Source organism: Quercus robur, chromosome 6, assembly GCF_932294415.1.
Source record: "Quercus robur chromosome 6, dhQueRobu3.1, whole genome shotgun sequence".
In the NCBI taxonomy this organism is placed as follows: Eukaryota; Viridiplantae; Streptophyta; class Magnoliopsida; order Fagales; family Fagaceae; genus Quercus; species Quercus robur.
The window spans coordinates 16,727,326-16,754,141 of record NC_065539.1 but is presented as its reverse complement, the minus strand read 5'-3'; the positions used below and the strand labels follow the sequence as shown (position 1 = coordinate 16,754,141).

The following is a 26,816-nucleotide window of genomic DNA, read 5'->3' as shown; positions in this document are numbered from 1 at the left end:
GGAAGAAGATGAACTTAAGTGCTAGGTTAGGAAAAAGAGTTTTTCAGTCTCTCCTGCATATTTGGCAGAGATCCTTCACATCAACCGACCAATGCTTCGACACTCACCGGTTTATGATGATCTTTGTCCTGATGAGGAACTTCTTAAGGAGGGTCTTGGACAAGACTTGGAATTCTCATCCAATGGAAACTCCGTCAGTGTTTCCTCTCTTCCTCCAAAACTGAGAGTGCTTACAATTGTGATGTTTCACAATTTGTACCCCTTATCAAGCACTGGGTATATGAACCTCGGACATGCTTTGTTTCTTCATGACCTAATCTCTAATGTCAAAATTGACATCTGTGCTCATATCTTTCATGTTCTGCGCAAAACGTTTCTACGAACTGAGTCCCGAACATGTATTCCTTTCTGCTGTCTCATTTCAAAGATCTTGAAGCTCAAAGGAATTTATCCAACAGCAGATGAATCTCCTCACTCAAAACCGAGTCCAATCAACATGCATACATTCAACGCAAGCATTGGACATAGTCGGAAGAGAGCCAAACCGGAAACTTCCGCATCTCACAGTGGCTCTCATTTCAGCACTCTCTCCCTTGATGAAAAACTTGATCACATTGTATCCTCTGTACATGAGTTGAATACAAAGATGTCCGGACTCACATCTACTCTACACCATCACAGCACTCGATGGGATATGAAGTTTACCTCATTCCAAACTCAATTGGATCAGATTCAGAGAAGGCTAGAAGAGAATGTATGGCCTATTCCATGACAAAAGGGGGGAGTGATAGCCTGATCAGAGGGGGAGGATATTACCTAAGGGGGAGTGTTTCTGCATTCTTCTTCAGTTTAAGTTGTTATATTGTGTTTTGTACCCATGTTGCTTATGTAAGCTTTTAGGGTTATGTTTTTATGCATATTTGTAGGCTTTATGATTTGTACCATACTTTATGGTTTGTACCAAGCTTTATGCAGCCTTTTATGCTTTGTTTAAATCAGTACTTCTATCTAAATGTCTTGCATTTTCTTTTAAGTACTGTCACTCTTGTGCCCTTGTAGGATTGTTCCTAGATGCATATACTTAGTGTATTATGCATTGGTTAAGTGTTAGGCATACAAGTAACTTGCTTTGTTCTTGTTAACTTGTATGTTCAAGTGTTCATTCCAAGTGTGAATGAGCACTGTGATCACTACCTTGTGGTGATTACTTGGTTGATCAAGTCATGTTTTGATACTTCACTTCATCTTTGCTTGATCACCTTAAGCCTGTTTCATATGCATTTCATACTTTTGTGCATACAATGATCATGGTGTATTGTTGTGTTTCAGGAGTTTCATGTTCGTATGATTCAAGTGCTTCACAGCTTCTAGAGTTAGGTGTGAGTGAGTTTTGCTCAACTATTCCCAACTCACATGTTAAGTCTAGAGTCTGTTTTAGGGTTTTGTCACGGAATAGCCAAAGGGAGAGATTGTAAAGTTGAATTTAATCAACCATCTTATTGGCTTTATTCCGTGCCAAATTTGCTTGTATTTCAACATTTAGTAACCCTGTATTTAGGTGGGTTTTGTTGTAAAAGTAGTGAGTGAGATAGAGTGTTGATTGCTCAAGAGTGTGCAAGAAAACAGAGACTCGCGGGTGACTCGCGGCTGCAAGCCGCCAGATGTAGCACACGTGCCAAGCATGCCAGAAGGTGAACAATCATGCTAGCTGGAGCACTACAGGATAAAACAGGACAACTGGCCATACGGTTATCTCGCGACTGGATCTCGCGACTCAGTCAAGTCGCGAGGCCAAGCCGCGAGCCACCCCTGTTTTGAAAAACTTGACTTTTCACATTCTCCTCTCATCTCAGTATAAATACCCCTTATACCCACAAATGAAAGAGAGCTTCCAGAGAGAGAAACCCTAAAGTAAAACAAGATTGATTCACCTACAATCTATACATTAGAGTCTCTTCAAATTCCTCAACTCTCTTCCTCTCCATTGCCAAACCCTTGAGAGGCTTTTTACCAAAACCTTGTTCTCACCATCTTCATTACTGTGAGAGGGCTGTTTGGTGTTCTGAGAAGCAATTAGGAAGGAACCAATCTACATTGGTTGATGCTATGGTCTAGTAGCGGAATCCGGGAAACTAGAAAAGAAAAAGGTTCGGCGCAACCTCATTGGAGCAAGAAGCTTGGAGGGCTTAGGTGCACTGGATAGATTAGGCTTGGAGGGTCTATTACTGTCCATGTATCCCAACTAAATTTTCTAGTGGATTGTTTACCGTTTGGAGGGCGGCGGAGAGGTTTTACGCCGAGGGCTTCGGTTTCCTCTTCGATAACACATCGCGTGTTGTCTTTGTGTTTGCATCTTCCTTCCCTTTTATCTTTGCCTTTTATTATCTACTGTGGGTTGTGATTTTAATTTGGCTTAGATAGTTTTTCCAATTCTATATTATAGTTTTTGTTCATTTTCCGCACACTAGTTGTTTGACATAAAGCTTGAATTGGTTAATTTGTAAATTGGGGGTCTAAACGTTCAAGGGTGTTTTTACACTATTTGAACTTTCAAATCCTACAGTACACTCAATTCCAACTTTACACATAAACATATTTTGAGCAAGTCTAAAACAAGACTAAACGTTTTGATCATGGTTTGTCAATATTACAAAATGAAGTTCTAATACATTTAAACTTAAAGTCTTAGAACCCAACATATTTGAATTCAAATACTTCAATTATTTTTTAGCCTTTCTTCCTTTATCTTCTTCATTCTACCTAAAATTTAGGACACTATTTCTATCTCATTTTTAAACATTATTCTATATTACCTTACCTTTCTTTTAAATATTATAACACTAAACCAAAAAAAAAAAAAAACATTATTATACGCGCAAGGCGCGTGTGATAAGTCTAGTTTACTAATAATAGTTTTATCAGTAACTTTTTATTCACGTGATTTAAAAAAAAAATGAATAGAGAGTTAATTTATTAAAAAAAGAAATAAAATAAAAGAGTTGATATCAAATTGGCAATAAAGCTAAATAGATAAGCCTAAGAAACTTTTACTAATAATAGTTTTATCAAAAAATTTTATTAACGTGATTTTAAAAAATGAATAGTGAGTTAATTTATTTACGTGATTTAAACTCTACTAAATCTTTTTAAGGGATCGGTTTAAAAAAAATTCAGTAATTTGCTAATTATTAAATACTATATGCTAACCTTTTTTTTTTTTTGGGAGCAAATACTATTTGCTAACTTCTACCTACCAAAATCCACAATTAAAATATTAATCCATATGAGATACCACTTCCAAATATTAGTATCTTTGCTATTATATAATATACACTAATAATAAATTACAAGGTAAGCACAACCCATTACTTTACTATATAATAAAAGTTTATTTTAGAAGTCGTAGTTGCGCAAAGTGGATACATCAAATTATAGCAAATAAAAACAATGATTATGCCAAGTGGCTGCACTAAATTGCAAAAACAATTTAGATAAAAAAAAAAAAAAAAAAAAAAAAAAAAAAAAAAAAAAACTTATTTCTTCTTATCAACTATTACTTTCTATCACTTTTTTTTTTTTTTTTTTTAATGAGAGTTAGCTGTGTTCTTGCAAGGAATTTTGAGAGTTATATGTGTGTATATATATATATATATATATGTATATTCCAAATTCTATTTGAATATTGAGATAATATCAATCTTAATGAGTTATAGTATAATAACAATTCCTAATTAGTATGGTATTCTACCGTTTATATTTATCTACTATATATATATATATATATATATCAGCTAATAAAAAAAATGCATAAACAGAATAAGCTCATGCAATTACTGTAGGATGAAGAAGAGCACGAACTCCTAGGAGCTTAGGCCATCTATGATAAGCAACTTCACAAGATGTAATCATGCAATAAGTGTTTCTGTGTTTATGATGTTATTTTGTTTAATCATGCTTATTTTCCTTTTCTTTTTCTACATATTATGTATGTTGTTGTCACACAAATTTTTTTGTTAGTTATTTCAGATGGCAATAATTAAGGCAGTACTTGATACAATCTGGGTCTAGCATACTTAAAAGCTAGGACCTACAAACCCCTAGATCACAACATTCAATAGAGCTTACTACTGCCACCTTAAAATTTTAGCAATACGCACGGGCTTTCTTTAAAGAAGTTGACACACACACGTCTCATTGTATGTCCTATTAGAGTTCATTTGAAAATTTTCTTTAAATACAATTGAATTGTTTATGCAATCATAGCATTTTCTGGCTCTATAAGATTATTGATCTTTACCTATACATTGTTATGATCCTAATACCCCACATAAATTGAGTATAAGTTTGACCATATGTTTATAAACTCTTGGGTACCCTTCCCTTGCAAGTCGTTTTTAAAAATGAGTTCTATTAATGTGTTTGTAACATTTGATATCAGAACCAACAACCACCCTAATTAATCTTTAATCTGGGGTAGCTCATTGTCAGCTACGGAGCATGATGGTATGTTATAGAAATACACTAATACACTAAGAAATTAGTTTATTCTTCAATGATAGAAATATGATTACAAGTATGTATTTATAGAACCATAAAACTATTTTATTGGCCCACATGGCTTTATCCTATTGGTCCTATTATTTCTCATATGCATTAATAATTTCAACGTGTTAAATGTGGTTAACATGCTTGGAATTGTAACTAACTAACTAATAAAATGCATTCTGTACCCAACTGTGAGCTCCTAACATACAAATTATTGTATGAATGATTGTTATTCATGTATGTATAGATTTATGAATTTTAGTGTGGATAGATAGGCAATCATGGACCTCTTTTTTTAGGTTGAAATCATTATTACTATTCTATTTAATGTGGTTGGCAAAAATACATTATTTGATTATAAATTCTTGCTAATTTGTCACATATTGTAGTATTGCAGTTTTCCTAGAAACAAGTAGTATCTATAGATGCTTCAAGGTTCATACCTATTTCTCTCCACACACACACACACACAAAAAAAAAAAAAAAAAAAAAAAAAAAAAAAAAAAAAAAACCAAACAAACAAACAAACAAGCAAACAGTTGATCAGATATATGAAAAGAACATAAAACTATTTTGAAGGTAATTGGTTACATAAAACTATTTTCTATTAAGTCGTGCATCACACGGGCATAATACTAGTAATTAATTTGAAATTGAGTCTAAGAAACCATGGTTGCACCAAGAGGCTCAATATATGTGTTACACATCATATAATGAACTTTTATCATGTGATTCATTAATTGATAAAATATTTTACATGAAACTTCATTATGAATGTTAACTGCTTCAATTAAATATATATATATATATACAAGACAACATTTTATTACATGTCAAGAGCATTGAAACTCAATTAATTGGCACTACCTAATGTTTTCAATTGAGACATACAAGATTGAAATCTCTCATTATAACTATCAAGTTATAATAAAAAAAATTAAATGCTAAATTGCAAATTACACCTCTAAAGTTTGAAAGTGTTTAAATTTTACACCTTGAAATTTCAAAATTTAAATTTTATCCCATAAAATTCTATTTTGTTTACATTAGCAGCCCTTCCATCTGTATTTTCCGTTAAATGTCATATACGCTTGCTACACATGTTAAATTTGTACATTAAAATAATGTCACATTATTTTTGTAGTCTAAAAAAAAAAATTAAATAATTAAAAATGACATGAGATAAAAATCATGGGTCCTTTATCATTAAAAGTTTAATTTGGTATTTCTTTTCTTTTCTTTCCTGTGTTTTTTCTTTCTTTCTTTCTTTCTTTCTTTCTTTTTTTTTTTTTTTTTTTTTTTTTTTTTTGAAAAGGAAACTTTCATTCAATTATAATAATGAAATATCATGAAACAAAGCCGCCAAAGCGGGTGGAGGAGAATCCTCAATCCAAACTAAATCCTCATCCAAATTTCTAGCAAATTGGGCAAGAACATGTGCCATTGTATTCCCTCCTCTTCTAATCTGATTAGTCCTAGCCCAATATAGCCCATGTATCAAGTGGCGAATACCATCCACCACACATCCAAGATAAGAATTGTTAGGGAGAGATGAAGAAATGGCTTGAATGGCATTAGCATTATCACCCTCAATTATCAAACTTGAAAACCCAGCATCAATGGCAAACTCCAACAATCTTCTACAGGCCATCAACTTAGCTTCTTCACTGTTTTCTGCACTTGGTCCAACAGCAAACATTGCAGCCATAACCTCCCCCTTATCATTTCGAATAATGGTACCTATACCTATTCTGTTCAGCCCCAAAAACACAGCAACATCAAAGTTTAGCTTGTAGACATCCGGCAGTGGAGGTTGCCACTGATCAGAAATATTTTGCTCAGTCTGAGCCACTGTCAACTGCACCTGAGCTTGCTGAAATTCCATAATATAGTCCTCTACTCGCTTGTTAAGGCATTTAGGATCCTTTAATTTACCTCCATGCACAACATAGTTTCGCTGGTTCCAAATAATCCATGCCTGCACCCAGAACAGCTCCAGCTCTTCAATCGTTAATCTGTCCACTAGAAACTCCATTAGTTGAAGTGTATCATGAAAAACAGAGGGGACCTTTCTACAACTTGGAAATGCTACCAGCCCATACGTCTTGCACCGCAGCACATTCCCACAAAGCATGAGTTGTTGTCTCCACCTCTCCGATACACAGTTGACAATTATCTTCATTTATGATTCTCTGACGTGACAGATTGTAGGATGTTGGTAAAATATCATGGCAAGCTCTCCATCCAAATATTTTGACTTTATTTGGAATTTTAAGCTTCCACAATACCAGCCAAATTATTCTCCCAGCACAGCCACTTGAAGTCTTGGCCCTGTCTCCATGGAGTTGAAGCTTTCTAGCAAGCTTATATGCAAACTTAACAGAAAAATTACCCTCCTATTGTGCAGCCAATAAATTGAGTCTGAAACATTTCTTTGACTGAGGGGGATTCTACAAATAGCCTTAGCATCTTCTCTATGAAACATTCCCATAATCATGTCTCTCCTCCATATATGTAATTCCGGATCAATCAAATCTGATACTGCTAAATCTCCAATCAGCTCATGTCTTGGGTACAGAATTTTATTAGTGGGATGGTTAGGAAGCCACCTATCCCCTACAACACTTATAGAAGACCCATTACCAACTCTTCAACAAGAACCCGATCTAAGAATAGGCAAGGCAGCCAATATACTTCTCCACACATAGAAACACCCAGGCAATTCTTTGGCCTCTAGAAATGAAGTCCGAGGGAAATATCTTGCTTTGAAACACCTATATAGCAAAGAGTCATTCCCTTGGATCAATCTCCAACCCTGTTTAGCCAACGTGGCTAAATTAAAATCTCTCAAGTCCCGAAAACCCATACCACCCTCCTTCTTTGGAATTGACAGCTTATCCCACCTCTTCCAGTGAATTTTTCTTTCATCACCTACTTGACCCCACCAGAATCTGGCACACATACTATTCAGTTCATCACAGAGTTTCCTAGGAAGCTGGAATACACTCATTGTGTAAGTGGGGATAGATTGGGCCACCACCTTTATCAAAATTTCCTTACCGGCTCTTGATAACACTAAACCTTTCCAACCTTGCATCTTCTTCCTTTTTTTTTTTATAATTCCCCGTGGATTCTAGATGTCTATCTTATAGATTTAAAGTATGCTTGCTTGGGGTTTAGTAAGGCATTAATTCTTCTTACGTACGCTTTCACGTTTGTGTCACGAATAACAATGACTAATGGTTATGATCGATTTTGTTACATCTTTGAGACAACTATAGTTACTACCTGAGGTTGAGAAGAACTGAGGAGGAGTAATGATACTGATAAATTTTGTTACATCTTTGAGACAACTATAGTTACTACCTGAGGTAGAGAAGAACTGAGGAGGAGAAATAGCACCATATACAAAATCTCTAACATAAGCACAACCACAGACAGTATCCAGTTTAAGAAAGAAAAAAAATTTAGAATACATTCTAATTTTAAAAAAATTAAAATGATTTGTGTTTTGAAGATTTAGAACGCCAGTGTTTCTGATGAAGAGCATTTTGAACGTGGGATGGCACAATTATAATGGCATTTGGAGTGAAGAGAAAAGGGACAGACAAACCCTAATTACAAGGAGATAGGTTAAAGTGTAAATTGACAACAATATTGGAATCTATTCATCTTACTAGACTCGCCCATTAAAGTCCTCCATGCACAAGTACTGAAGGTTTTGTCCGGTAATATTACGTGAAGTTTTGCAACTCTGTCCCATCCATGAGCATGTGAGTTTAGGGCATCAAATGGACATACCTAGAAAAACAACAGGCCATATCTACTTTACTTGGGTGGTGGAAATTGAAATTCATGATGAAGCTCATGTGCTCTCTTATTAATTTATGATTACCATTTTACATCACAACCTAAAAAGAAGTCATTTTCGATCAAGACTGTGATGACTCAGTGAAGCCACACAAAAATCCATCGTTGGGATGATCAACTAAGTGGAAATGTTAGCCAAATAACCTTTTTCTTGGTCTATGTCCAATTATGATTTTCTGATGATTGACACCTGGCCTAGATCACAGTAACAGGGATTAAATTATACTGTTTAATCTAGTCTAATCTAGAAGTACTCATCGATCAGTGACTCCTTAATTCAAGGGACCCATTTGAATTTCTAGAAAGATCGAATCTTATTGGTTTAACAAATCACATTCACGTGGGCTCAGCCAATAGGAAGTTGTGTTTACAGACAATCACCAGAACTTCATGATTATTGGTGCGTTAGCAACAGCCTAACCACTATATTAGTGCATATAATTAAAACCAAAACCTATATGCCCATATCTGATAAGATTTATATGCTTAACTAATAAGCTACTTTATACTATATTGAGCATATTCAGCAAAAATAATAAGCTTCTCTATTTTTGGCCAGACAAAAACTCGCACACCATTGGCTTCTTGGTACGGTTTGTTTGCCAATGGGCTAAGCTCGATAAAGCGTGCGAAGACCCCCCCTCGATTGGCGGATATGGTGATTCTACCCCTTCACATGTGCGTCAATCAATCATCCAGTGACACCTTCTGATCCAAATATAGTTCAGTACTCATGGACATAACTTTTCATCCCAACCGTCCGATAGAGGGGAAAAAAAAAAAACAGTAACTTTTTAAGTTCTTGCTTTTTTTTTTTTTTTTCAAATTTTTTTCTTTTTTGATCATACGACTGTGATGAAAAGTTGAGTTTTTAACTTTTCATCTAGGCAATCCATTAGGTATTGTATCCTATACAATACTTATACGAGATCTCTGTCTGACACATGTTATTTCTCCACATACTACGCCTTTAAAGTTTGAGAAGATTCCTCAATAAGGGAACTCAAAGTACACTGAAATTTCTTGGATCGGTAAATTCTTAAACGTTGTCTAGAAGTTACTAGTAATATGAATTATCAAATTAATGATTAATTCATATGATCCAATTAAATTTGAATTTTTTTTTTTCACAAATTGGAGGAATTCAAATTCTTGTAAGGAAGACCGGACAATATCACTCAACCATAAGTTTCTTACAAATAAATTTGACTAATTTAAATGTTCAGGTACACACTTATGTTGATTGATGTTTAAAATGAAGAAAGGAGATTGGTGCTGTTGAAGACAATCAAACATATATTAAACAATATATTGTAGAATGCAAAATTCACCTAATGACATGGTGACACATTATAGATGTACAAGTTAAACTTTCTTTCAATCATTTCCATCAAGAGACTTACATTTCTTTGTTTATTAAAGAGCTTCTGTCTCAGTAAGTTCTATTTAATGGCTCTTTAAAATCAGTAACCATACCTCATAAACATTTATCTGGGCATAAGCAGGTTCCAGCATAAACTAGCTTGCATGAGTGTCAAAGTTGCATCTAGCTAGGTCACTAGAGAGAGAGACAACAACAACAGCAAGCGACCAAACAGAAAGATTAAAAAACAAAACAAAAGAAAGTGAATTTAGGTAATCACACAAGAATTAGGGAGAAACCTTAATGAAAGAGATAATATACATATATAGAATTAAAATAACTTCAGAGGTCAAGGATATTGATGTACTCTCTTTATTGCCTCTATGCTAAATGTGGGTTATATATTATACATTACATTAGCCAAGAAAATTTTCTGGCTCAGTCACTCTAATGCACTCATATACCCACGTGTCACTAACTAATTCCACAGACGGCGCCATCAAAATACTCGAATAAAGTACGAATATACAGTGTTTATGTATCCATTTCTAGAGTTGTGCACTGTAGACAGTACAACTGTACAAGTCATTCATTATTGTTTAATTTCTCAAATACTCTTGTAATCTCCACATTCTAAGCTATTTTATCTTCATCCCTAAACTACCTTTTCTTATATAAAGCTCTTGATGGGAAAAGAAGATGTAGCACAAAACTTAAACACCATCTACACCACTATCTGATTCATACTAAAAAAAAAGGTGTTGCTTTGGCTCAACAAAGTAAGCTTTTCATCAGATCCTTTTTAGTTTTATGCTTTTAATCTTTATAATCTTTTTTTTTTTTAACTTTTTGATTAATAATCTTTAAAATCTTTATTCCTTAAGGTTTTTTTTTTTTTATTGCAGGAACCCTAAGACTAAGAGTATAGAAAATAGAAAGCAGAAGGGATGGGGAGAGGGAAGATTGCAATTCAAAGGATCGATAATTCATCGAGCAGGCAAGTGACTTTCTCGAAGAGGAGAAAGGGATTAATCAAAAAGGCGAAGGAGCTAGCAATTCTGTGTGATGCTGAAGTTGGACTTGCAATTTTCTCCAGCACTGCAAAGCTATATGAATTTGCAAGCACCAGGTATGGCCCTTGTATTCTTTTTCCTTGATTGTTCTTGTTTCAGTGGTATGATTTTAAGAAAATGCTTTGTTGAACATAGCAATTTTTTTCAACCTCAGGTTTATATTATGTGTTGCAGATAATGTAATTATATGTTTAATATATCTTCCTAAAACTTTTCACGTCTTTATCTTCTATATATCAATAATCACACGCGCATACACATGTTAATCTATGTTATCCGATTTATAAAATCTGTTTGCATGGCATTAATTAAGTTGAGAGAGACTAGGAATTTTTGGCTAGGTGTGCGGATTCATGAATCTACATATGACTAGATAAGAAGAAAAATCACGTACTTCCATCAGTCTTAATCTATTTATTTAAGCATTGGTAAATCTGAAGATATCTACTTTGGGAATGGGAGAATCAAATAGGGAACATAATAAAGGGACTATTGCTTTGACAGTACCTATACCCTAGCCTCCATTCCAAGAACATCTAGTTGAGGTTTGAGCATAAACCTGCTATAGTGGGACTGATGATTGCATTTTGGGTACTAAATATATAGTTCACTCAATCAAACATGGCAGAAGATACCTAAAGATAAAGAATGGGGAATAAAAATGTGGAAGTCATCGGGTAGATAGAAAGGTACTGATGGAATGCATGCCTTTCCTAATCCCTTTGTAAAGCGCATCAGTTACTATCGTAGGTTTGGAAGTGCCAGACTTCACATAGTATCTTATTTGAAGTGTAGTCTGTTCCATCCTAAATATATTTTTGACAATATGCAATCAATTTGCACTTCTTTAGCTCTCTTACTTCCTAAATGTGTTTATCTAACAATACAAATTAATCCTCTATTCCATATTCTATGTTCCAATTTCCACTTCTTTAGCTCTCTTACTTCCTGAATATATTTCTCTGAAAATACTAATTAATCATCTCTCCCATATTCTATGTTCCACTTTATAAAATAGCCAAAGTTTAAAATGGACAAAATAAAAAACATAGCAAAATATACAATCAATTAGCACAACTTAAATTTTGTACTCAAGATTCTGGAAATAGGTTAAGCATAACTAAGACAAGATCAATCAAATGTAAGTTTCATATAATTAGGAGCATGAACAAGAGTGAAAGATAGAGAAATAATCAACAATTAACAATATAGCGAGATCCTTCTCTTATAGGGACTAAAGCAAGACCCCAAATATCGTAATAAACTAAATTAAAAGGTACAGAGAATAAAAGAATGGAAAGGAAAGTTGCCCAAATAAGAGGAGTAACTTGGATATAGCAAATAAGTGGATTATGAATCCTTATGTGATTGAAAATATCTATCAAATCAAATTGGATTAGGATATCTTATGATCAAGCATGCCTTGTTAACATAATAAGCTAAATCAAAAGGTACAGAGTGTACGTTTTTAGACTCCCTTAAAACACAAGTTGTTTAACCTTCTCTTGTAGGGACCAAAACAAGACCCCAAATATCATAATAAACTAAATTAAAAGGTACAGAGAATAAAAGAATGGAAAGGAAAGTTGCCCAAATAAGAGGAGTAACTTGGATATAGCAAATAAGTGCATTATGAATCCTTATGTGATTGAAAATATCTATCAAATCAAATTGGATTAGGATATCTTATGATCAAGCATGCCTTGTTAACATAATAAACTAAATCAAAAGGTACAGAGTGTACGTTTTTAGACTCTTTTAAAACACAAGTTGTTTAACCTAGTCATTTAGTCAAGTGATTACTTAGATAAATTATTAGTTCTAGGTTAACACATCCAAATCATATCATGTAAATAATGCGGAAATATAAAGAATACACGATATGATAACCCAGAAAAAACCAAACCGGTAAAAAACTTAGAGATGATTTAACCTAGCTATCCTTAAGGTAAAACAAATCCACTATGAAAGAATTGAAGTTTATACAATAGAACTTAGACCACTAACATCCTATTGCTACCTCATGTAGAAAACTTACTACCACGACCACGTGACAGCTCTGAATCCACGAACTACTTCTTTCCTTAATCCACTGCAGCCATAAGTACTCCCACTTGTGACTTTGAGACTCCACTCAAAGGTTTCAAATCTTCTTTAAGTTCTTTATGCAACAACTAAAGCGATCAACAAGTTCTTGACATGAATCTTGATCGTGATAACTCTAAGTGTGTATGAAGGTAAATACCTCTAGATCTCACAAGAAATTCAACACACAGCGCATCAAAGACTTCTAAAACGTAGCTAAGGTTTTTCTTTTTATACTTGGAGTAAAACCTAAAACCCTACATGTCATATGGACTTGGGCTGAATTGGAAATTCTGTAGAAAAATAAATCTGCACGAGATTCGATCGATCGAGTCTAATTTTTAATCAATCGAGTCTTGTAGATTTAGAACAATAAATCTTGCAATCACTCGATTCCAATTTTACAAATAAACACACTTTGAGCAAGCCTAAATCTAGACTCAATGTTTTAATCATGGTTTGCCAACACATTACAAATTGAAGTTCTAATACATTTAGTTCCTAAAATCTTAGAACCTAACACAAAAAACAAAAGAATGGAAAGGAAAGTTACCCAAATAAGAGAAGTAACATGGCTATAGCAAATAAGTGCATTATGAATCATTATTTGACTAAAAATATCTAGAGTAATGCTACAGTCACAAACTATTTCATAACATTTTTACAAAATGTTGATATGGCTAACATCTTATTGGTTTTCATCTAGGCTCACCATTAATATCACTTTTTCATTTATCAATAATTACTCACAACATCAGCAGTTTGTAAAAAATTTTGTAAAATAATTTGTATCTCTAACATTATTCAATTATCTATCAAATCAAATTGGATTAGGATATCTTATGATGAAGCATGCCTTGTTAACATAATCTAAGCATTTAAAATTAATATATTTGAATAAAGAGTACATACAAATACAGAAAAATGATTATGAGATGAGAGAATGACAATATGAGAAATTAAAATACAAGATACATAGGTTTCTTAGGCGTAACACCTGGAACCAAAAAAGAGCCAGACAATTTGAAAGAAAAGTACAACACAGATTAATCTAAGCTCATTTCATTAATATATTAACCAAAGGTCATTTTACGAATATTTTTAACCACGTGTGTCTTAATTAACCTAGTCAGAAAATTATCACCGTGTGTCAACATCCTTCTTTAAAAATTTGAACAAGAAAAAGACAAAAAAAATAAAGTACTTTCCTCAAGTTGAAGATTTGAGGAAGATAATAGGAATGCTTTATTTAAATCTATATGTGTGGTAAGAAACTAAGAAATGATGGAGCATGATCAAATAGAGAATGTGACTTGATTATCTACTACAAGACTTTTTGGAGATTAAGGAGGGAACACAAGTATATACTCACGATAAATAAGTTTACCATTCAAAGGAATCCTCTCAAGATATACAAAGCATAGGATAAGAACATTCATCATTCTAGAGAACCCATTTTAGAGACAAAGAAAGAAACTTGTCACCTATCAAAATGAGTAATGATTGTTACACATTAATACTATGTAGGGACACACAAGTGTGCAAACAATTGAAAACATGAGTTGAAAATACAATTTTAAATTCTTAATAGACTTCATGCTTTCCTCAGTAACTCCATTAAATCGGTGAGTAGAAAGGAGCTAACGAGATTTTGACCATAAACAACTACAAATGTACTACAACCAATTTTGGCCAATAGACCAATTGTAAGAAATTTCAACTTGAGCTAGAAAAAGATCCCATTGTTGTAAGTTTTTGGCCACGAAATTTCTTTATAAACTTCCCAAACTTTGATTAACAACTTCTATCTGCCCATCTCTTTGAGGATGACAAGTTGAGATAAATTGAATATTAGTTCCAAAGATTGAGAGTCTTGCTACAAGGAAAAAAAAAAGTGGCATCTTATAATATCAATCAACAACCACCATACGAGAATCCTTGTTCCTTTGCATCTCTGATATAAATCCCAAAACAAAATTCATACTAACATCTTCCTAAGGTATCTTAGGAATGAGTGGCATGTATAAACCAGTGTTTTGGCCATGACTCAAGGCACTGTGACAACTGACAAGTCCTACTATGCTTTTATTGTTATATAACATCACACTCTATTTTTGCCAAAAGAAATTTTCTTTGGCAAGAGCAAGAGTCTTATCTCTTCCAAAGTGACCAACAAGTCCACAACCATGAGTTTCAATGATAATGGTGTTCCTTAAAGATCATTATGGAACATATAATGGGTTACCTTTGAATAAATAGCCATCTTGCAATAAGAAATAATGATAAGGACCCTTTGAACACTCTTCCCACACCTTGAAAAGTAGGATCCTCTTGGTACAACTCCTTCAAAAGTTTAAGCCTAAGACTTTCACTTGCATTAATGTAGAAAGCAATTAAGGAATGTCATCGACTTAAAGCACCAACCTCTAATTTGGAACACCAGCCTTATACTAGGGAACAAAAGAAAAATATTGCAAAAACTCACTTCATTTGACATGTCAACCAAAATCCAAGAAGAGAATGAATTCCTTATGAAGGAGGTTGTGACTCCAATATATAGCTCAAGAAAAAAACAATGGCATAGAACTCTGTGTCATAGATTAAATACTTCTTGTAGGATTCACTTAATGTTTCATAAAAGAAAGTGATAGGATTTCCTTCTTGGCTGAGTACGGCACCAATGCCCACATTAGAATCAAGAATCACAATCAACCCCGAATACCTTGTCAAAAGTTGGTAATGAGATAATAGTAGTTTTTGTTTCCCTTTTCTTGATGAGTTCAAAACTATTTCAGCTTCATTCGTCCACTTGAAAGTTCCTCTCTTAAGGCATTCAATGATAGGTTCAATGACGTTCATCAAGTGTTTTTGAATAAAGCCTCAGGTTGTTCTCAGTCTGGTTTCTAAATAATAAAAAATAATAATCTTTTGTTGTGCCTCATTACATATACTATATAAATGCTTAATTTAAATTCAAATTTTTCCTTTAATTTTATGAATCTTCTAACTGCTCAATAAAATGCGACTTGTTCCATTTTATAAGAAAGGTAGTATCTAATCAAATTTTTGACGTTGAAAAATTTAAAAATAAAATAAATATAATCAAGAATTTCCTTGTGATATTAGCTTTTGTCATCTCCAAAGTACAAAATGTTTTAGTCAACTTTTCAAACAAAAAGTTGTGCTTTGAATTTTATAAATTAAATTTTATTTTGGTAGTAAAGGTTGGACCCCAATGAAAATTTTCCAGTGTTTGGCAAAAAATAGGGGAAGTAAGAGAAAGGAAAGAGATGAGGGGAGAGGGGAAAGATGGGAAGAGAAATTAAAGAAACTTTCCTTTCAAGTGTTTACTTTGTACGAGGGAAAGTGAAAGAAACATAGTCTATTAGTGTGTCCCACCCTCTGGAGCCTCTTCTCTCTCCCTCTTTTCTCTTAATTCTAGAAAGAAAGAAAATGGTTTTGGTTTGAGGGAAGAGGCCGGGAAAAAAAAGAAGATGAGAGAGAGAGAGAGAGAAAATAAAACTCTATCCAAATATGTACAATTCAAGTGTGCTCTCTGATGATATCGGAAAAGCTTTATTTTAATGCTGAGCATGATATTTTCTTATGGCTTAATTTCAAATGGAATATGTATCTTTCTTACACATCTCTCTCATGGCTGCTTTATTTCATACTGATGCATATAATAGTGATAATTACACTGCAAAATCTGATCATTCTAATTACTTTCACCAGCATGAATGCGGTACTTGAAAGATATAACAAATCAAAGGGGGAATATCAGCAACCGCAAAATCCAGCATCAGAAGTCAAGGTATACTCCATTATGCTACCTTCAACATTGATTCTCTGCAAATGTTCCACAATAAATGGAGCTTCCTTTGAAACTATTTGCAAGTGTGCTGCAAAGTTGCAATCATGAAAACATAATGAAAAAATTCTAGGATTAATACTCAGTACTTTCCTCTTTTTGGATAAATAATAAGTTTAATTAAAAAAAAAATGGAATGCACAAAAGTACACAGGACTTATACTGGATGATGCATATCACAACTAAGCTCTAACATTACAATGATCTATATATTCTAATAAGTTAGAGAAAGAAAATATTCTTGATGCTGTCATCAATCACACAAGGTTCTAAAGAGCTGAAACTTTGTATTAAATAGTCCGTTCACAGTCACAACCTTTGAAATTTTTAGCATTTCTTTCCCATCAAATGCACCACATCAAGTAATGAGGGATAGCTTTCCAAATCTCACTATCTGATGTTTCCCAAAACTACATTGCCAGCAAGCAAGTAAATCTCTAATCCCATGAGGCATCACCCGTTGAACCCCAAATAAAGCCACCTACAACTCCTTGGCAAGAGTGCAATGAAGCAGCAAATGATCAATTGTCTTCCAACTCGTTTACATATACAACACTAACTAACCAAGTAACTAAATTAATGTTTCTCTTCCTCGGGTTATCTATAGTTAAGATTTTTCCAAAGATGCCATCAAGAGATGAAAAAAAAGAGACAACTCGTATTAGAACTTTAGGCTTCCAAATACATTTTCATGGGACAATATCCACTCCAATAGGTGTTAAGGCTTTATAATAGAGTACTTTTTTTTTCTCTCAGATACTACCAAAACATCTAACATAATATACATCTTAGACTCATATATTCATAAGCAACCTACAAGATTACCTAATTTACAATTAGAGACATCCAATGAGCATTTCATATAAAATGTAGGAGCTATCACTGTGTCATGCTCAACACCTTGGTTATCTCAGAGCATCTCAGAACTAGTACACAATGCAACTAGTCTATTATAACTGCATGGTGTAATTAGTCTACTCAAACTGTTTCATATACGTACATTCATCTATTCACATGCATCAGCCTCCAGGCATTACTGCCAATGATTTTCTCACTTTCTCATCCCATTTTCTGTGAGCATACACAGAATATGCCAACTCAGGAAATTCTAAAAGAACAAAACAGTATACTATTATTCTATCACCTGGAATATGTATGTTTGTATAGTTGCCTGAAACCTCCACCTTCTTGCTCCCTTCCCAACAGTTTCCAAATTTGACACATTTGCAGTGTTGGTCATTTAAACTTGACTAGCAAAACTACCACAGCCACTGATTGAATCCAAACTTTCAAGTTTTACTTTTCAATAAGTATATACACATTCATTGAATAAGAAGTTTAAGTTTAAATGAAATGACACATCTCCTGCAATGTGTATCTCACGATCATCTCCAAAAGATATTGTTTGCTCTTCAACCTGAGCACGTCTAATCCAAATCTATGTCGACTTGGACACAAGCATAGCTCCTTTTTTTTTCCTTTTATGAATAAGCATAGTTCCTTGAGTGCGCACACTACTCACATTTCAAGTATGTGAATTAAGTTGAAGATCATTTACAGACACTACGGCAAAATACAAGGTATAATATTTTCCTATGTATAATTGCACAAGAGGATGTCAAAGTCAGATCTAACTTCTTTTTCTTCTTTCCCTATTTTACTTAATCATGTAATCTTAACCAACCACCAATATCCCACCATATTATACGATGTTGGTGTAATCAAGTGGTGTTCCAGAACCCTTTTGCAACCTCAACTTGCCAACCACTCAGTTTGAAAGTTGTTCCTTCCCCAATAAGAAATATTTTTTAAAAGAGAGAGAGAGAGAGAGAGAGAGAGAGAGAGATGACTAGATTTTTATGAAAAAGAGTGATGAGAAAAACATAAATTATACACTCCCTTGCCATGGAAGCTTTCAAGTGCCATCCTCATCTGTCTAATTATAAAGTTTTCATACAGATAAATGACAGTATTCTTGCAGAAGACTTAAATATTAAGGCACCAAATACAACATTTCACTATCATGTTGCAACATTTTAATTAATATACTAAAGCTTTGCAGTCAGAAACAATAAATAAATGTAAATTTTTCAAGCAGCAAAGGACTCAGTATTGTCCCTTTGTATTAAGCAAATAAATTCAATACTCCTATCCTACTAAACATTGTTGACTCTAAAACAAAAGGATATCCAACTCTTTTTTCTTTCTTTTCTTTTTATTTTTTTTATTGGCAAGAGTTGCATATTCATCTAATGAGTTTTAAACCCACAACTTCACCTTTCATCCATTCTTGTGATAAGAGGAAGTGTCATTTGAGATAAAGCTTATTGGCAAACAGATATCCAACACTCAGTTAGTGGTCACATACTAATTGTACTAATACAAAGAATGCAGTATCACAATATTCTAGAACTAGGCCAAGTTATGAAACGAACTATCTTTAATGGTATTATCTTATCAAGAAAATGTAGCAAAGATGGAAAAGAAAGAATCAGGGAACAGAAGTTCTCTAGATGTGAGCATCAAAGGGCAATATTTTTGCAAGAACATCCTACTATCTCCCTTCTTGATCAAGTTCACCAATTTCCTCACAAAGAAAACTTACTTTCTTTGTTGGCCCTCACTTCTCATACAACATGATCTTCAACATGCAAGTTAAACATAGCAGCACTCATTTATTTCCTTGGCTGAGACAAACAGCATAATCATGTCACATCATGATTGATTAAATTCTTATGAAAAAAATTATTTAGAATTATAATTGAATATGACCATGGTCACAAAGTAGATTTTACTAATAAAATAATAGTTATATGATTAAATTCATCATTTCTATTAGTATAAACTTTTAAGATTAATGGTAATTTATCATGGTATTAGAATAGACTATCCCAAGTTTGAATCCTGTCTCTTCCCATATAAATTAAGTTAAAATTTTAACATATTGAAGAAAATTTAGGCTTACACTTGATGGGGAGTATTAGAATAATGATTAACTGATTAAATTCATCATCTCTTATAAACTTAAACTTTTAGGAAAAATGGTAATTTATTAGTTACTCTTGACATTGATAAATGAAAACCCTTTTAACATAGGCTTTGCCCCCACATTGCTAAGGAGGGAGTTGGATGTTGGATTTGATAGGCCACAAACTAAATGACCCTTTGTGATAGAAATTAATTAATTAATTAGCCAAGTTATTAATTAATCAATTTATCATGTAAACGCTTGGTAGCACAAACAAATCACCAATAAACTAATAATGTAACGGAAAATAAATAACACGGTGATTTATTTACGAATGGGGAAAACCTAACGGCAAAAACCCCACCAAGTGATTTTCAGGTCACCACTCCCGAAACTCCACTATTATCACAACAAGGGGTTACAAGTAAAGGAATCCCAAGTACCTTACCAACCTACAGTTGAACCCTTACCTCAATACCCAATTGAACTTGTTCTGTAGTGACAATTCCCCTTTCAAATGCACGACTCCCAAGTACGTGACTAACCAATTACGCGGATCCCCAATATGCGACTTCAATCACCAACTAAGAAGGTTGTTGGTTGCAAAATTCTTCAATTCATCCACACGATAAAGATCAAGAAGATGCTTGGTCACAAAATCCTACGGTGCACATACACAACAACTTCTTCAAGAGAAAGAGATGAACTAGGGCAAGAATTTCGTCTCCGGTCACAATTTGCTTAAACAGAGTTTGCTCAAAACTTGTGCAACTTGTGAACTGTTTGACGGCCCTTAAAACAATCCTTTTATATGTTTAGGGTTAGGAGAAAAAAAAACCCAAAGACACATTCACGGATCCCAAGAAAATCATATTAGAATTCTAAAATTCTTAAACCACGACAAATAGGAGCTGTCGAGCAGGTGTTGAGGACACCGAACTTTGAACAGCTTTTTTAAGCTCAATAGATGCAACTGTCGAGCCAGCTGTCGAGTTTTAATGAATTTGCATTATCAACTTGTTTTCTTGAATAGACTTGAAGACTTCAATACTTGATCTTGAAACAAGGTTTCTTAAAGTATTTAAACACATCCTAAATCTACCCAAATACAAGTAAAGTGCGTTTTGTCAAAGGATAAGCTAATTACATAACATCATGACATATGTTCTTAACATGTGAAACACATATGTCCTAACAGGATTTATAAGTGCCAAGCTACTTTGGGAGTTTAACATGGCTTGGGGTTTACATCTATAAAACCTTCATCTACTCCTCTCATTCTCCTTACTTAGCAAAAATAAAAAATAATTTTCAAAAAAAAAAAAGGATATTTTAAATTATGACATTATAACATTGTAATGTCTTAAAACCATTTTTTACTTCTGTTCAAGATTAGCAAAGACTAACTAAATCCTGAGTCAATAAATCTAACCACAAAAATCTTCTGACTTCATAACTTCATAAAAAATGAGATCAATTAGGGCTAGCTTAAAAGAAAAAGGAAAGAAAGATGAGCACATCTCTCTCTATATATATATATATAGATAGATAGATAGATAGATAGATATATAGGAAGAGCATATCAGAAAATATCATAAATTTTGACTGATCTCCAGGCAAAAGGATTTATGTATAAATCAGCTCCCAAAAATAAAAAGTGAAAATTATTTCATCTACTTAGAGTAACATATAGTCTTCATGTATATCAGTCAAGGATATTAGCTGCTGCCTATTTGCTTACACTTGCAAAATCACAAATATAAGCTTGCTAACTAGTACATGTTATCTTCCAAACAAGCCATTGATGCCTCTTAAATATTTTTAAGTTTTAACATAACTAGTCGCAAACTCACACAATGCATGGGAATATATATAAATATTATATAATAGGATGTAATGTATAAAAAGTAACACTTATTTCAAGTATTTTCAATTTTTTTAAAAGATTTATGCAAGTTTTTTTTATCTTTTTATCTCTACAAATATATCATTCTATTATTTTTTGTGTGTTTGATTAATATTTTTTTAAGGTGAACCATATCTTTCTAATTTTTGTTGTGGTGTGTTATATTAACCTAATATACTACTAAACTTTATAAGTTTCAACTCTCTTAAGGAATAAGTAGATATCTTGATAATCAAAACTCATCACAAAATTACAAATTTATCTTAACCAAAATTAAAACGAAACCAAAGAAAAAAAAAGATAGACCTTATCATAATTTATTATTTAAACAATTGGTAGGCATATTCAAATTCATAGCCATATTGTAGATTATGTTTTGATACAAACTCAAATTCCTATTTCTAAAAAAAAAAAATAAAAACTAAGTATTAACTCAAACTGAAATTCAACCAAAGCTATAAAATGGAGAGAGAAGACTTTGTAAAGGGAAATCAAAAAAAAATTATTAAAAAAAAAAAAAAAACACACACACACACACACAAAACAACAACAACAAAACACATATTAAAAAAAAAACCATCAATCTTAATTAGAGTTATAATAAAGACCAAAAATTCACCAAAAGAAAGTAGAGAGAGAGAAAGTACTCACAGTTTTTGTATGAGAAAAATATGGATTGAATGGGAGAAATGATATCAAATTTATACAAATAAAATAGGAAGAAGAAGAGTCAAGTTATAAAAAATAGAAAAGGACAAAGGAAGTGTAATGGTGAAATAGAGAGTAGTGGGGGAGGTAAAGAGGCAAAGAGGGAAGGAAAATGTTTGGAGAAAGTGTAACCGTAGGTGTATACAAATAAAATAAGAAGAAGAAGAAGAAGAGTCAAGTTATAAAAAAGGGAAAGGATAAAGGAATTGTAATGGTGAAATAGAAAGTAATGGGGGAGGTAAAGAGGTAAAGAGGGAAGGGAAAGGTTGGAAGAAGTGTAACCGTATATTCGTGCAAATAAAATGGAAAGAAGAAGAGTCAAATTATAAATAAAATAAATAAAAAAGTAAAAAGGATGAAGGAAGTGTAACGGTGAAGTAGCGAGTAGTGGGAGAAAGTAAGTAGGCAAAGAGAGAAGGGAAAGGTTGGAGGAAGTGTAACCGCATGTGTGTAATATAGATCACTACTAACCCCATAACCACAAGCCAAGAGAGTATGGAAGAATGGAGAACAAATCAACATAACTCTGAATCAGGCATGATGTTTGCACCTTAATTGATTACATAAGTGTATGCAACAACCAAAAACTTAAGCTAATATTTAATTAATTGATTCTTGATAGTCAATGCATCAGCAAAAATGTTAAGCTATCATGGATAATATTCAAACATATCAGAGAGAACCATATACTGAATAGATTGAATGTTGTCGCAACTCTTAAACAGTCCAATATTTCTTTTGTAGCTTGGCTTCAAGCAATTCCAAATCAGCATATGATCATTAGTTAAATTTCTTGAACATCAATGGAAGCTTATCTTATTTCTAGTAGTTAGTGTTTATGGATACTTTTTTAAATACCTTTGTTTCCATTTAGTCGGATGAAGAAAATATTTTTGTAAATTTTTCATGCACTTGATTTTTTTGCTGTACTTGCTAGTTTTGGCAGAGGGAGGCAGCAATCTTAAGGCAACAACTAGAGGACTTGCGAGAAAACCACCGGTACATTCTCTCCTTCAGCTTAGATTACATAATTTCACAAGCTTAGATTACACACTTTCACAAGATTATTAAAAAAAGATGATCAACTTGGAAGCATCGGAATTTATAATCCACATATGTTGACTATTTCACAGATACAACACACAATGTTTGTACCTTAATAGCATAGGAATTATTTGAGTTCAACACATATAATTAAGATACATATTACAGTAAGTAATATGTACAGTAATATATTTGCTAACACTGAAAAACATCCAGTAACATTGTAGGACAAATTAAAGAACTTGTCTAGAAGGGCTTGTGACGGGTTAATGTTGAAGAAAATTTGTAGATTTTTGGATTAAAACACTTTTTAGAAGAAGGATTAGGGTTAAAGAGAGAAAAGATTGGAATTACGGTTGAAAAGAGAAGAAAAGAAACATAAATATAACGATTTCAAGTCTGTAAACAGTAACCATGAACAGAACTGCAAAAAAGAATAGAAAGAAGAGAAAGGGAGAAACAAAAAACACTAAGGCCAATGTACCTCAAGACTCAAAACACTAAATATTTTTATGATTGAATACGTTGAGCACAAATATATAGGACTCTTTCTTGTACTAGTATTAGGATTGCTAGTTTGACTAGTAAACTAAAAACTTGATAAATATTACAGTAAAATATTTGATAACACTGAAAAACATCCAGTAAAATCGTAGGAAAAATTAAAGAATTTGTCTAGAAGTTCTTGTGACGGTTTAATGTTTATAAGAGAATTTGTGGATTTTTGGGTTAGAACCTTTTTAGAAGGATGATTTGGGTTTAAGAGAAAAGATTTGAATTATAATTGAAAAGAGAAGAAAAGAAACAAAAATATAATGATTTCAAATCTGTGAACTATAACCATGAACAAAACTGCAAAAAAGAAAAGAAAGAAGAGAAAGGAGAAAGAAAAATCACTAAGGCCAATGTGTCTCATGATTCAAAACACTCAATGTTTTATGATTGAATACATTGAGCACAAAAATATAGTACTCTTTTATGTACTAGTAGTATTAAGATTTCTAGTTTGAATAGTAAAATAAAAACTTGATAAAATACTAGTTTGAACCCAAGAAAATAAAACCTTAGATACATAGGATCTCCTAGAAAATTATAGACTCTATTAAACAATCAAAATACCCTTAATTTGTAGGAATTACAATTAGAGATTTAACCTTGAAAAAAAAAAATTGACCATGACTAATAAAATAAAATTTAAATAAAAAAAACTGTTTAAACACTAAAGTTGTAATAAATTGATATTCATGAGGGCTTCAATAATCAATTAACTATAAATAAACCCTAATGGAAAATAAATATGTTTAAGGCAGGAGAAAAGAGGGGGCTGACAGAACTACATTCCATACCTTGCTTTTTCATAAAATACCCAGTCAGTCAAACTAAAAATAGATCTACCTGTAGTTAAAAGGATATGTGTGTGTGTATATATTCAAAGTCAACTTTTTAGATGTTTAAATTATGATATAATCCAGAATACCAGATAAATGTGCACTAAAACACATCAAAAACTAGTCTCGCTACCATATCTCATTCCAACACTCCACAGTTCATCATGCAATTTACAATAAATTATATATTCCATATACCAGAAAAATAATGAATATGATTCAATAACAACAAATATGTTATTAATAGATACCGCATAAAGAGCATAAATCTGAACCCTAGTGATTAACCTAAATTAAAATGCCATGATAAGACAGGTATATGATGGGAGAACAGCTTTTTGGTCTGGGTGTCAAAGACCTACAAAATCTGGAGAATAAACTAGAAATGAGTCTGCAGGGCATACGAATGAAGAAGGTAAGAAGCCTAATATTCATGCAATGCTTGTGTGTGTGTGTGTGTGCGCGCGTGCGAAGTCCATAGAGCTTAAGTCTTAAGCACATGCATGACAATTGACATGCTCCTTTAACTTCTGCAGGAACAAATCTTAACTGATGAAATACAAGAGCTAAGCCGAAGGGTATTTCCAGGAAATAAAAAATGAAAAATTACTTGTTACTTGTCAGAATTTTCTATTAAGAACTATTTCAGTTATAAAAGTTACTCTTTTTGAAAAAATTTCAGGGCAATCTTATCCATCAGGAGAATATAGAACTGTACAAGAAGGTAAACATTATACGTCAAGAAAACTCGGAATTATGCAAGAAGGTATTCTGGTTTATAACCACCAGAACTCCAAACATCACTAAATAAGTTATTAACCATCATTACATCTTTTGAACTGTAAGTTGTGAGAATAGTGAAGTTCTTGAGCATAACAATCAGACTCATGTCTCAGGTTTGCAGCACAAGGCATGTGAATGCAGAAAGCATAAGTCCCTTCATTCCATTTGGAACTAACTTCGGAGAGGACTTGCATGTCCCTATCCATCTTCAGCTAAGCCAGCCAGACCGACAACTTTATGAGACACCAGCAAGAGAAACAGACTAAAAGTAAAAAATTTCTTCACACCCTCTAAAAAAGTAATCAAAAACTGATTTTTGTTCTATTTCAGTATTGATCCCAATTCCCAAATATAATTCATGAAATTGCAGCAGAGTACAACTACATCAAAGAAATGCACCAAGGACTTTGAACAGATGTTATTCAACACACTCTAAACAAATAACCAAGCACAGGGGAACATGCTTCTTGGTGTCAGATGATCGACATAAAATCCAATCAGCAGAGTCACCAGTATGACATTGCTTATGAAATTAACTACAAATAGAGCAAAATTTATTGGTGAAAGCAGATATTTATTGTATCTACATAAATTGCATACAGAAAAAATCTGAATGAAACCTATCTTGTGTGTCTGTGTATATTTCATATGGAAAAATTCTGAATGGAACTTTTCGGGAACATACTTGTTCGGCTCTAAAAGGAAACATATAACAATAAATATTATATTCTTATTGTTGTGGGTATTATAATTACTGATATTTTCTATTGGTAAGATGTAAACCTACGACCCAACCAAGCCAACCCTACCTCATCTGCTAACGACCTGAGCCAAGATCTACAATTGAGATCATTCACACAAGAACTGAATTCCATTCTTTGGAGTTGAGTAAGGTAATGAACCCGGAAAATTTCTTTTTTTTTTTCTTTTTTTGAAGTCACTAACATTAACCAAATCAGAGAATAATCAACAATTTTAAGATTGATCTATACAAGATGTCATCTTGAGCCAGAATGTTCTTACAAACAAAACTGGATCTAAAACCTGTACCAGAAATGAGAAAGTTATAATGATAACGTATAGGAAGACAAAATCAGAAGTACATTAAGTGACCCCATTATCTAAAATATAAATCAATAATGATTGTACCTGAGAAAAACTCAAAAAATAGATATTTGCAGGAAAGCAACCTTCAGCACCTTAATTCTCCCA

At 32.9% G+C, this 26,816-nt stretch overlaps 1 protein-coding gene across 5 annotated transcripts; it reads left to right on the top strand.

Moving 5' to 3' along the window:
* Positions 1–10,339: 10,339 nt before the first annotated feature.
* On the top strand, positions 10,340–26,329 carry LOC126733016 (MADS-box transcription factor 23-like). Of its 5 annotated transcripts, none has more exons than XM_050436127.1 (9): positions 10,340–10,557; positions 10,684–10,907; positions 16,672–16,750; positions 23,336–23,388; positions 25,137–25,236; positions 25,358–25,399; positions 25,504–25,587; positions 25,718–25,872; positions 25,975–26,329. In XM_050436127.1, exons 2-8 carry the CDS (start codon positions 10,726–10,728, stop codon positions 25,868–25,870), a joined length of 693 nt encoding a protein of 230 aa, XP_050292084.1. In that variant the 5' UTR covers positions 10,340–10,557; positions 10,684–10,725; the 3' UTR covers positions 25,871–25,872; positions 25,975–26,329. The 5 variants fall into 5 exon arrangements, with proteins under 5 accessions (XP_050292084.1, XP_050292086.1, XP_050292085.1 ...); XM_050436129.1 differs by having other exon boundaries at positions 10,342–10,557; positions 23,327–23,388; positions 25,504–25,545; positions 25,978–26,329; XM_050436128.1 differs by having other exon boundaries at positions 10,342–10,557; positions 23,327–23,388; positions 25,504–25,545.
* The last annotated feature ends 487 nt before the right edge of the window (positions 26,330–26,816 follow it).

Excerpts from the sequence above, each read along its gene's own strand:
- LOC126733016 (XM_050436126.1), top strand. The coding sequence starts at position 10,726 with ATGGGGAGAGGGAAGATTGCAATTCAAAGGATCGATAATTCATCGAGC. Across the intron at positions 23,389-25,136 it reads GACTTGCGAGAAAACCACCG|GTATATGATGGGAGAACAGC; the intron begins GTACATTCTCTC and ends ATGATAAGACAG. Across the intron at positions 25,237-25,357 it reads AGGGCATACGAATGAAGAAG|GAACAAATCTTAACTGATGA; the intron begins GTAAGAAGCCTA and ends TAACTTCTGCAG.